The sequence below is a fragment of the Rhamphochromis sp. 'chilingali' genome (assembly GCF_963969265.1).
Source record: "Rhamphochromis sp. 'chilingali' genome assembly, chromosome: 6".
NCBI lineage: Eukaryota > Metazoa > Chordata > Actinopteri > Cichliformes > Cichlidae > Rhamphochromis > Rhamphochromis sp. 'chilingali'.
In genome coordinates this window covers 35,570,313-35,582,664 of record NC_137933.1, presented here as the reverse complement: position 1 = coordinate 35,582,664, position 12,352 = coordinate 35,570,313, and the positions used below count along the sequence as shown (strand labels likewise).

The 12,352-nt window shown below is 40.4% G+C and overlaps 1 protein-coding gene across 1 annotated transcript in view; it reads left to right on the top strand.

Annotated features, from left to right (window-relative positions):
* LOC308398148 (insulin-like growth factor 1 receptor) overlaps positions 1–12,352 on the top strand; it is a 61,266-nt gene that overhangs the window by 44,612 nt on the left and 4,302 nt on the right. Inside the window, exons 3-17 of the mRNA XM_080884604.1 lie at positions 962–1,268; positions 1,591–1,727; positions 2,768–2,912; positions 3,923–4,131; positions 4,365–4,491; positions 5,039–5,274; positions 6,662–6,829; positions 6,924–7,128; positions 8,385–8,689; positions 8,795–8,928; positions 9,831–9,990; positions 10,129–10,228; positions 11,193–11,263; positions 11,759–11,988; positions 12,127–12,234. Coding sequence (XP_080740730.1) covers positions 962–1,268; positions 1,591–1,727; positions 2,768–2,912; positions 3,923–4,131; positions 4,365–4,491; positions 5,039–5,274; positions 6,662–6,829; positions 6,924–7,128; positions 8,385–8,689; positions 8,795–8,928; positions 9,831–9,990; positions 10,129–10,228; positions 11,193–11,263; positions 11,759–11,988; positions 12,127–12,234 — 2,642 coding nt within the window. The remainder of the gene's footprint in view (positions 1–961; positions 1,269–1,590; positions 1,728–2,767; positions 2,913–3,922; positions 4,132–4,364; positions 4,492–5,038; positions 5,275–6,661; positions 6,830–6,923; positions 7,129–8,384; positions 8,690–8,794; positions 8,929–9,830; positions 9,991–10,128; positions 10,229–11,192; positions 11,264–11,758; positions 11,989–12,126; positions 12,235–12,352) is intronic.

Below are 12,352 nucleotides of genomic sequence, written 5' to 3'. Positions count from 1 at the left end.
ATGTGTTATGGTTTTAGGTTCACTGCAAGCTCTGTTTGGTTGTTAAATATGGATTTGCATCAGTGGGAATAAATCAGTGTTGTTGTTTGCTCCAAAATTTTAACTTGTTTGTAGTGGTATTAAGGGCGAAATATTACATTTTGAATGGTGTGACGGTAGAATATTAAACAAAAATATTTTTAAAAGTCCAAATTAAAACATAGAGGATATTGGCCTTTTGCAGTAGCTGCTCCTAAATGGTGGTACACACTCCCCCTTCACATCTGGAGTTATTTTAAAAGTTATTTAAAACACAGTGTTTATTTTTTGGCTTTTAAACCAGGCTGAGGTTTTAATGAGGTCTTCTTCTTCTTCTTCACAATTGTTTGTTAAGAAGTTTGTTTGCTTTTTTGTTTCATGTTGATTAAAAGATTTACGTTGTTCTTTAAGTGTGCCAGGTAAATAATAATGGCACATGGCACTCTACGATTGTGCTACAACCTGGAAATTTGAAAACCTTTTTGGTCTGCCTTCAGGGTGAGATTATCTTTCCTGCTGCAGCAAACCTACATGTGCATCATCTGTGCAAAACATTCACATAGGAAACGTATAAGGGAGCAGTTAAATCTGTAGTCATCTTTACTAAATGACCACTGGGGCTCGAGTAATAGAACATGTTATCAACTCAACTCGTTTGCTGTTGGAACCTCAGCCTCTCCATAGGCCAGAGTGCCTTTGAGCAAGATGATGATAGCACAGCAGCACTGCCATCATGTATTTGAGTTTGTGTGGATAGGTGTATGAGGAAACACTGAAAAGTGCTTTGAATTCTTGAAAAGCAGAAAATCAATTTTTAACTACAGGCTATGTACCTAAAATTAATGTCATGTTCTGATGTTTTGTTTTGTTTTTTTATTGTTTTTATTATTTTCTGGGGGAAATTGTCTGACTAAAATACCCCCCTTTCTTTCTGTCTCCACAGTGGGGTGCCCAGAGAAGTGTGCACTGCGAGCGTGCACAGCAGACGGCGAGTGCTGCCACCCTCAGTGTCTGGGCAGCTGCACAGTCCCCGATAGTGACACAGCATGTACTGCATGTGTGCATTACTATTACCAAGGCCGCTGCATGGCTGACTGCCCCCCAGGCACCTACAAGTTCGAGGGCTGGAGCTGCATCAGTGCCGAGCTTTGCTCCAAAGCCCAATTTACCGACCTTGACAGATACGTTATCCATGGAGGAGAGTGCATGCCTGAATGTCCATCTGGGTACACACGTGCTGCACCAAACAGGTGAGCTGCTGTTCAACCTGAATTTAGCCTGGTTTAACACCCTCCTTATTGTTGCTTATTGTTGCTTTGCTAATATTGAATTTAGCTCCATCATAGTCTCTGTATGGCCTTCCAAATAGTGAAGGCCGTTAAGCATGCCGAGGAATTTCACCTAGACATGCTTTGGCTGCTTCTGTGAAATGTTGACGTCAAATCTTTCAGGGACAGAAATTTTAAAAAAGAAAGAAAGAAAACCCCGCTAAACCAGTTTGGCAAATAGATGCCTGTCAAGAACGACGCTGTACATTCACTGTCTCCTGCCTTTCTCTCTGTCTGTCTCCAGTATGTTTTGCACAGCTTGTGATGGTCTGTGTGATAAAGTATGTGATGGGAAGGTCATCGACTCCATGACTGCTGCTCAATCTCTCAAAGGCTGCACTGTTATCAAAGGCCACCTGCAAATCAACATCCGCAGAGGCCGTAAGTACTGCGGTGTAACACAGCAATACGACTGTTAATACTCGCATTTCTTTGTGAGGGAGGCCTGAGGAGCTGGTGTAGAACATTATGAAGATCTGTTATATTCACACCGTTAAATCAGACGCAAAAAGAAGTTATCACAGATTTTGCTACTTGAGAAAGTCACATGAGAACTCAACAATGTGAATATATTTCATTGTGCATTCAGGAAAGCTGTCGTCATGGATTACAACAGTTTAAAAATGGTTCTATAATAACATTATTTTACAGTAACAATGTAATTTCCAGTTCAAAATAATCCTTATTTGTCTCCTCTTGGGCCTTTGTGCAGCCTGTGATTTAATCTACTGACTGAAACAACCTGGTTCAGTTCCCCTGTCCCTACCTTTAAGCTACCTTTGCTCTTATTGGCTTCTCTTCATAAATAGAAGGTTTGTAAATAGTAGGTGGGTGGAGCTTTTGTGCTCACAGCCAGAGTCTCAGGGTTTAACCCATATGAAAAATGCTGACACACTCCAAAGCAGTTTTAAACTTTAAACAAAGAAAAATAACCAGGTTTGTTTTTTGTAAGCGGGGCTTAATGTTCTCAAGCTTAATGCATTTATGATTATCATATGGCCAGAAATGACAGGAAAATGTTGATACCTCTGTTAATTAGGTTCTACAGACCTTTTGGATGAAACACACTTGTTTAGTCATATGTCTGAAGGTCCATTTTGTTCCAGGAATAAGTCCTGGCCATGTGCCTAAGATAAACATATTACATATATCTGCTTACTTTCACACAGTATAGAGTCAACCGTCTGAAATGGAGCATTTAGCCCATTTTATATTTCATAGTTTTCACTCATGGTGATTGCTTGTACACATACTGAAATTTTAGCCATGTTTAAAAATTAGCATCCATCATTGTAACAGCATATATATGACAGGAAATGCATAAAATGATAATAAGTCCTCTTTAAGCCAGCAATGAAGTACTAAAGGGTAAAATGCATCAATAGATAAATGAATGTGTTTGTGACGGTCTGTGTGTTTAGATAACATGGTGGCAGAGCTGGAAAGTTTCACAGGTCTGATCCAAAGGGTGACTGGTTACGTACGGATCATACACTCGCACACACTGAGCTCCCTTGCATTCCTTCGGAGCCTGAGATACATCGATGGAGAAAACCTCCATGAAGAGTAAGAACACACACACTTCTCTACGTGGATAAACATACAGCCAAGGTTTTAATCTCAATGCCTTACAGTGGAGACGGATGTTTGTGCATTGGGACACTCTGAGCTCATTTCTTCTCATGTACTTTTCTCAAGGATTCACCTGAATATTAATTAGTTCTATTCATTTATTCAATTCTGTTTTATTAGTTTAGTGCCACTTCACAGTAAACATTGCCTCAAGGTGCTTTATAGTGTAAGGTAAAGGTAAAAGTGGTTCTCTCTCTCTCATTTTACTTTTGAAAACTCTAGGAACCACAAAAAATTAGTGCTCAACAAACACAACTCTTGAGTAACTACATTTTCAGCTAATATATAAGAATGATGTGATCCAACATCCTCAAGATGTTCAATCTTTAGTGAAAAAAGTTAAACAAAACTTGAACAAGTGCAGTTGTTTGTTATTTGTTTGTGAATGAGGTATAACCTCCAACAGTCCCAGGAAAGGTTCTCTCAGGGTCATTGAGAGGCCTTCGTTTCCCTCCTCCATCTGTTTGTGTTCACAGGAATCTTACTGTCCCAAGGCCCACATTACAGTCATTCCTTGATGTCTGGGTGTTACCCAGAGAATCATAAAAAAAACCTCCTCTCCAGCACACAAAAAAATGTCAGCCCCTGGTTAATCGGATTTGCCAGGTGATTTTTATCCTGCTGTCAAGCAGTCCCTCTGCTGTCTAACTGGGTCATTAAACCTCCAGCTAGAAGAGAGATCTACCGAGAAGAGTAAAATAGCTACATTTTGTTCAATTAGCATAGCTTCCCCTAATAGACAAGTCGCTAGTGGATATGTTGTGTAGTTTTCCATTACGTGCTGAAAATAAGGCCTTAACCTTGGTGGGAAAGTTGGCTCTCAGCCTAGCATGAATCACTATACACACAATACACTCATAGATAAACATACACGAATGAATGTAGAACGAAGCAGCATATTGATGACTGTAATCCATTCATCTCCTCCTCTTTCTGCCCTCTAGCATGTATGCCTTCTCTGCATTCGACAACCAACAGTTACAGTATCTTTGGGACTGGAAGCAGCACAATCTGACCATCAAAACAGGAAAGCTGTACTTCAGAGCCAACCCTAAGCTGTGCATGTCCGAGATCCGCAAAATGTGGAACAAAACAGGCATCCAGGCCCGCTTTGATGAGAGTGATTTCCGAAACAACGGCGACAGAGCCAGCTGTAAGGGTCAAAATGAGCTTCAGTTTGAAAACCACAAACATTTAAATTGCTATGTCCAGTTCATGTGCTGAAGTTACTCTAGTTTACTAGAAGTTTGCAAACACCTCTTTTGAGCGTGATGCTGTTCTGCTTCTTATGTCAGTATTTACTGCGCCACTCTGTCAACACTAATTGCTGCATATTAATGCACACATACTGAAGCGCTTTTCCCCCCCTCTTTGCTCCCTCCATAGGTGAAAGCACTATTCTGAAATTTAAGTCTAACAGCACCAGCAGCACAAGGATCAAGCTGACATGGCAGCGCTACCGGCCCCCTGACTACAGAGACCTCATCAGCTTCATTGTCTACTACAAGGAAGCGTATGTTTTTTGTTTATTTTAGTTTATCTGCAGGCTGAGTGTTACTGAGCTGAATCTTAATCCCACCACTTTATCAGCCAACATGTTTTAAGTTAACTGTCAGAGGTTAGGTTTCAGAAACATTAACAGGACTTTAAATACAGGAAATTTTACTTTAATCAAGTTTTATATTAACTTGGTACGTAGTTTCACAAATGTCCAGAGAATCAGCAATAGGAAATCTCACTTAATGGTTTTCCAGCCACAACTATTGGGCGAATATTAGGAGCTGACTTTAAGTGGACATTTAAGTGTTAAATCGTTGCAGACGAATGAGGGGAAAAACTGATGCAAAGACATGATGTATTAAAAATGGTGGGCCAGGCAACAAACAAATACAGCAAAGTAAAAAACACGATGGAAATGTGGTCTTTCTGTCTGTGTTAACTATTATTTTGAGGAAGATGAGATTTTTGTGTTTTGCTGACATTCTTCATTTGTGTAATACAAAACACATGAATTAAATAGATGTACAGTAATAAATTAATAATTCGCCCTTTTCTTCCAGGCCCTACCAGAACATCACAGAGTTTGAGGGACAGGATGGCTGTGGCTCCAACAGCTGGAATATGGTGGATGTGGAGCTGAGGCCTGACAAGGAGTCAGATCCTGGAGTTCTTCTGTCCAACCTGAAGCCGTGGACACAATATGCTATCTTTGTTAAAGCTATCACACTCACAGTGGAGGATAGACACATGCCAGGAGCCAAGAGCAAGGTGGTCTACATCCGCACCAGCCCCTCAGGTAAACACCACAACAGCACAGATCAAAAGTTAGTCTCTTACAGTCTGTACTTTCTTCTCTCTAAAAGTGGAGAAAGTACTTTTTTGTTCGTTAGAATAACCAGGGAGTTAAAGAGCAAAATTGTTGTTTGACTAAGCCGACACTAAATATCCCCAAGTAATGCCTTTGTTTTCATTCAACATAAGCAGCTGAAATGGGAAGGAAATTTAAATAAAATGACATTTATGTAGCACTTTTCTGGTGTTATTAACTTCTCAGTGCTAGACACTGCAAACCCCATTTTCACCCACACGTTCATATACTGCTTTATTCTTCAGTGTGTTATCTATTTCAAAACCATCTGTCCAGGGCAGTGTACACCCTGGACAGGTCACCAGTCCATCCTAAGGCCAGCACAGAGTGACACACAACCATTAATTCCTACGATCAATTTAGAATCGCCGATTAATCTAACACGTACGTCTTTGGACTGTAGGAGGAAACCAGAATATGCAGGGAGAACCAACATGCGCACAGGGAACACAAGCAAACAGCACAATCTAACCAGGAAGCTTCTTGCCATGAGGCAACCGTGCAAACTACAACTGGTGCCGTTTAACCCAACCCAAAAATAAAGATTCATCATTTGGTTTTAGTGCCAAAGCTAATCGTAAACTAATCAGTCAAAAAAACCATATTTACCTTGTCCATATCTTTAGTTGCAGAATTGCAGGTATCCTGCTGTGGCCATGTTTTCACCACCACTGCATTGTAGCTTTATATGTGTTGTTCGACTCCCCTCTATCGTTCGGTCTAAACAATCCCAAAGGGGCATTACTGTATCCCCACCAATGCATAGCAGTTTTCAGCTGGCTTTCTGGCCTTACTGTTTGGCTGCTGCCATACTGTCACTGACCTCTGGTGGTTTGAATTAGCAACTGCTTTATTTCCCTTATTAGTTTAACAAAAGTAGCAAACAACTGTGATGTTACTGAAAATCATATCCTTGAAGTATATTTTTATACTAAATGGTTTGGTATACCTTAAAACCACCGTACAGCATATGCTTAGTTGTTACTTGTTTTGCAAATAGAAGTGGATTATTTCTCTGTCAGAATTAAAGCATTTCTGGATTTTATCCAAACATACTGTAAGGAGATGGAGAGGAAGACTGTTTGAAATAAACACAGCTGCAAGTCAAAGAGATGGAGAAAATCTGATTTAAACAAACTGTAATATACTGCAGTAATTAGATGAAATGGAAGGCTGCTTTAAATAAGTCCAGCTGCAGTGTAAAGACATAGCAGCACTGTGATGTCAGACGATCACATCTGCACTGGCAGCCTGAAGGAGAAAAGAGTTTACTCAAAAGTTGTTAGAAATCAGTTTATGCCTCTGTGCTTCTCAGCACCCTCCATGCCTCAGGATGTGCGAGCGTACTCCAACTCATCCACTCAACTGGTGGTACGCTGGTCGCCCCCTGTCTCAGCGAATGGCAACCAGACGTACTACTTGGTAAGATGGCAGCAGCAAGCGGAAGACCGAGAGCTCTATCAGCACAATTATTGCTCCAAAGGTACACACACACACAGGCATAAACTTCCATTGCCACCCCTGCTGCTAATAATTAAGTCACAAACGGACTACAAATCTTTCTCTTTCTCCTGCAGAGTTGAAGATTCCCATTAGGATCGCTGCCATAGGGGTGGGAGACCAGGAAGAGGAGACAAAGCCAACTAAACTAAATCCAGATGGGGCAGGTAAAGGCTGTTGTCCCTGCCCCAAATCAGTGGAAGACCTGGAGGCTGAAGCTGCTGACGCCTCTTACCGAAAAGTCTTTGAAAACTTCCTGCACAACTCCATTTTCACACCAAGGTGATTAACCCAAGATCGTTATTTCTCCATGTGGCACAGCCGTTGTGTAGCTACGGCAACATTTAACTTGATTTTTACCCCTATGTGAACTAACCAAATATCTATGCATGCACAATTTGAGTAATTTTTCAGGTTAGAGATCAGTTTCTTCCTTTGGTCTTTAGTCATTATACAGTATAATTATGCATAGCAGTTACAAGCCTAATGAGGAGTGATAATTCAGTCTTTATAATTTTTTTTATCCTTCTTGAAATTTCCCTACAAATGTATTTACTTTTTCTTCATTTCCCTGCATAGTGGCTCAGCTTCTGTTTGATTTGGTTAGTGATAGGTAGTCACCCTGCTGCATTGCACTTCGGACATCTGCATCACATTATTTCTTTATGTCTCAACACACATGTGCAAGTCCATTGGGAATAATTAGTTCTTGGTGTGTTTTGCCAGGCCAGAATAAAGGGATTTGTGTACTTCCATCTAAAGATAAACATCAAGTGTCATCATATTTTCTGCACTTAGTTTTGAGCTTACCTTTAACAGATGTGTGCAAACCAACATGAATGGGACAGTATCTGTAAACTCTGCTGATGTGATCATTACACGCCTACCAGAGTCTTTTATGGATTGGCTGGAACTGTTTAACTATAATTAGCCAAAGAAAACATTTCTTTCTTGGTGTTAGACGAAATATAATTGAGGATACATTTTCAAAAGCCATTTAAAAGGTGTCTATATTTCATTCTGGTTGAGACAAAACCTTGGCAATAACATTGTCTGGTATTCCATCCAATGAAATATTATGAAATAAAGGCACATGCGGGAAACTACTTGGTAATCTCTTGTTGCTCAGCTGTGTTAGTGGGTCTGATATATCACATTTCGGCACGTACTGTGTGCTTTGCCTGTAAGAGTTTAGTAACTAGAAAATTAACTGAGCTGTTCAGTAATTCTGTTTACAGTGTTCCTACCATGCTTCATCAGAGCTGCTGAACCAAAAGCCAAGTGGCAACAAAAACAAAACAGATCACTTAAAACGTCAAGTTTGAGCAAAGTATTCCAGTAACTCTGGAATCAGCACAAACCTAAAGAGCTAAGAAGTAAACAACAAAGGAGACAGACAGGTTTCAGCGTCTTGTGGTTTACCGCAGTATTTCACATCTTGCTCCAAAGTATGAAAAATTGCACTCAGGTTGGGCTTAATGTCACTTAAAATCCACCTGTTTCACACTTAGAATTTCTCCTCTGACTCTACTTTTCAGGCCAGCAGATCGTCGCCGCAGAGATCTGTTTGGCATCGCCAACTCTACTCACTCCCGCCGCAACCACCTGCACGGCAACAGTAGCACTGCCCCTCCTCTTCAAGCCGCTGGCAACAGCAGCACCCCCGAACAGGATCCGGCAGACCAAGAATTTGAATTCATTGAGCAATCAGTGACAGAACGTGAGCTGCAGATCTCTGGCTTGCAGCCTTTTACGGTTTACCGCATCGATGTTCATGCGTGCAATCGACAGGTCGTACGTTGCAGCGCAGCGGAGTTTGTCTTCTCCAGAACCAAGCCTGCAGGTCAGCAATTTGTTTTGAAACATTACAGGCAACTGGGACACACATGACCAAGCTGTGATTTCTTTGATACCCATTGTAATTAAACTCTGGCTGTGATTTTACCAGAAAAAGCCGATGACATCCCGGGTCCAGTGACCTGGGAAGGCCACGAGGACTGGGTGTTTCTGCGTTGGCCGACGCCGCCTCGTCCCAACGGACTTATCCTCATGTATGAGATCAAGTTTAAACTGGGTGCTGAGGTAGGACAAACTGCCTTTGTTTCCAGTAAATTCAGTAGTTTATTCAGAATTCTTTTTGCTCGTAGATCATCTTCTCCTCTGTATGAAGTGATTAATCTGAAGTAATACTTATAATACTGCTAACTTTTAAGACTGGCAGGAAGTTCACAAAGTACATTAAAGCAAAAGGGACAGATGCTAATAGCAAACAAAAAACACAAAAGAAAAACAAAAAAGGGATGTGACATCAAAGCAAGTCTATAAAAATGAGCTTTAAAGAAGAGATTTTTATGTTACCCAGTCTGTCTGCCAGTCATTTAGCTAGAGCCATTTCACGTTTGCAAGTATCAAAGTCAACGCCATAATCTCTCATTTTCCCTTTAATGAAAAACAAATGATCACTATTCCTTTAGTCTTCACTGCACAACACAGAATTTCAGTTTAACCTAATGCTCTGAAAATGTTGGGAAGTCAGTTCTGACACACAGAATGTGATGCAGAAGTGTTCTCATGTTAAAATGTGCTCATTTTAAATGCAGAACAGATTGAACCAACAAACAGGAGTTAAGTTTTAGAAACGCCATAAAAACAGTGGCAACGCTGGGTCTCAGAAGTACATGCTAACCAATCAAATACGCCACTGACCAGACATGAGACTTATTATTTATTCATCTTGAGGCAGAATGGGTCTGGCACCCTAAACCCTGTCCTTACTATTTATTGCACAGTACAAATTAAAAACAGCAGGCCCTTGGATGTTTGATTTGGATTTAGTAAAACTTACTCCATAATAAGCTCTCTTTTCTGTGTGTGTGTGTGTGTGTGTGTGTGTGTGTGTGTGTGTGTGTGTGTGTGTGTGTGTGTGTGTGTGTGTGTGTGTGTGTGTGTGTGTGTGTGTGTGTGTGTGTGTGTGTGTGTGTCAGACTGAGAAGCATGAATGTGTATCTGGTCAAATGTATCGGGCCCAGCGTGGCGTTCGGCTGTCCAACCTCAGTCCAGGAAACTACTCAGTCAGAGTGAGAGCCACGTCTCTGGCTGGCAATGGCTCCTGGACACAAACTGTGGATCTCTATGTGGCTGAACGTAAGTAAGACGCATGCGATCATGCATCATTAGAGTTGATTGCATCATTTTTTTAAACAAAATGTTGTGCCTTTTTGTTTTCTAACTGAATGACGTCAAAACTACCAATGATATTAATCAAACTGTTCGACCTAGCAGGATATGAAAATATCTTCTACGCCATGATCTTCGTTCCCATCTCCATCATCATCTTCATCTGCCTTCTGATTGGAGTGATGGTTGTTCTCAACAGGAAAAGGTTTGTGCACAAGAAGTGTTTCGTCACCTACGAAAGCTCTATCCTGAGAAAGAGAATGCCATACTTTTCCCGAAAGAAACGCGACCCTGTATCAGGAAAAAAACCAAAATGAAAGGCATATGGGCATGTACTTTTCTTCCTTTTTCTTCCCCAAAATAAACACTTAAACAACGTACTAATGGGTGGTGTGGTCACACTGTGATCCACAGTCACTCAACCAACACACTAACCAAAGTAAAAATGCTTTTGCCAATTGTAGTCCATAAAACTAAGTGGCAAATAAAGCTAGAATTCCATCTGTTACGTGATTGGCACCCTGTTGTATGTGGGGTTATAATATTTAGTGTTTATGTTGAAATACCAAAATTATCCTGAAGAGAACTGAAGATCATAAATTTGCATGATTTGAACTCAAAACAACCTGAAGTAATATGAAGTAATGAGTCTCCAGAAGAAATTAGCAACACCTGTCATACTGTGATTTTACTTTAGGGCCTATTAATCTTTTTTTCTTTTTTCTGAGCCAGCCACAGTAGGTTTCCTAATTGAAATACTACAATACTTGTTTTCACACGTGCACTGCAACAACTTCTCTAGTTTGTAAATCAGTCAGTCTTTAACCTGTCCATTCCTTAGTATGAAGATCAAGTGCTAGAGAGCTGTGCATTGCTGCCTCCTGCTCTATCCAGGCACTGTTATGCCTAACAAATGTCGAGTATATCTGGGAGCGTAAATGCATCTGAAGCAAAAGTTCACTTGTGTCAACAGTGAATGTTGCATTTTACTAGTATTCTTTGTAAAATAAAAAAATTGATGTGCATGATTATACCCTTATGCATGCTCCCTGTTCTGTGTCTGTAAACATATATATATATATATATATATATATATATATATATATATATATATATATATATATATATATATATATATATATAAATAATTATTATTATTTTTTTGTCAGGAACAGTGATCGGCTCGGAAATGGAGTTCTGTACGCTTCAGTGAACCCAGAGTACTTCAGCGCAGCAGAAAGTGAGTGAAGTTAAGCATTCCCGTCCATTCAGTGGCCTTTAGTTGAAAAACAAAACATTTGATAAGTACCTGTGATCAGCACTGCTGAGATGGAAATCTAACAGGTGGTTATTAATAAGACTGCCTCAGCTTCAGCCACCATACACCTATAGGAATTTAAATCACATTTATAACCTATGCACATTAATGTGCCAGGGAGCAAAGCCAGCCAGTTTTTATCAAATTTATCACTAATTTAAAGCCATGAAAATATATTACACTTGTACAACAATCACAATCAACCAGAAAACAACTGCAGTAATAACTAATAATTTGTCAGCTGGACTCTCTCCACTAGAGCGAGGCTAGCTAATGTGTTTTTGAAAGATTGAATCTTTACATCACTATCTCTCTGTCTGCTTTGTTAAATAGCTAACACTGGATGTGGATAGGCAGCACACATCAGAAAGTAATCACGCTTCTTTTGCTAACATAAAAATGCCTTTTTCTGTGCAGTGTATGTACCAGATGAGTGGGAAGTGGCACGGGAGAAGATCACCTTGAGCCGGGAGCTTGGCCAAGGGTCATTCGGCATGGTGTACGAAGGCATAGCCAAAGGTGTGGTCAAAGACGAACCAGAGACGCGTGTTGCCATTAAGACTGTTAATGAGTCGGCCAGCATGAGAGAGCGGATTGAGTTCCTCAATGAAGCCTCCGTCATGAAGGAGTTCAATTGTCATCATGTGGTATGTGCTCACATAAATTCAGATCTTACGGAGAAATCAGGGTAGTTCATATTTTCTGACTAGTTAAGAAGAAATGGCCACATGGTTACATCAGTTCCCTTTGTTACCTGTGTTTGAATCATCCTATGTTTGTTGCAGGTTCGTCTCCTGGGAGTGGTCTCTCAGGGCCAGCCCACGCTGGTTATCATGGAACTGATGACCCGAGGAGATCTAAAAAGTTACTTGCGCTCCTTGCGACCTAAAGAGGTAGTAAATTGTCGTCATAGTGATCCACAGAAAATGAGTACTGAATAAAAACAAAGCTAAATATTTAATCAGTAGGGGTTTTTTGCATGATAGTAACTTAATTGTATCTCTATCCAGT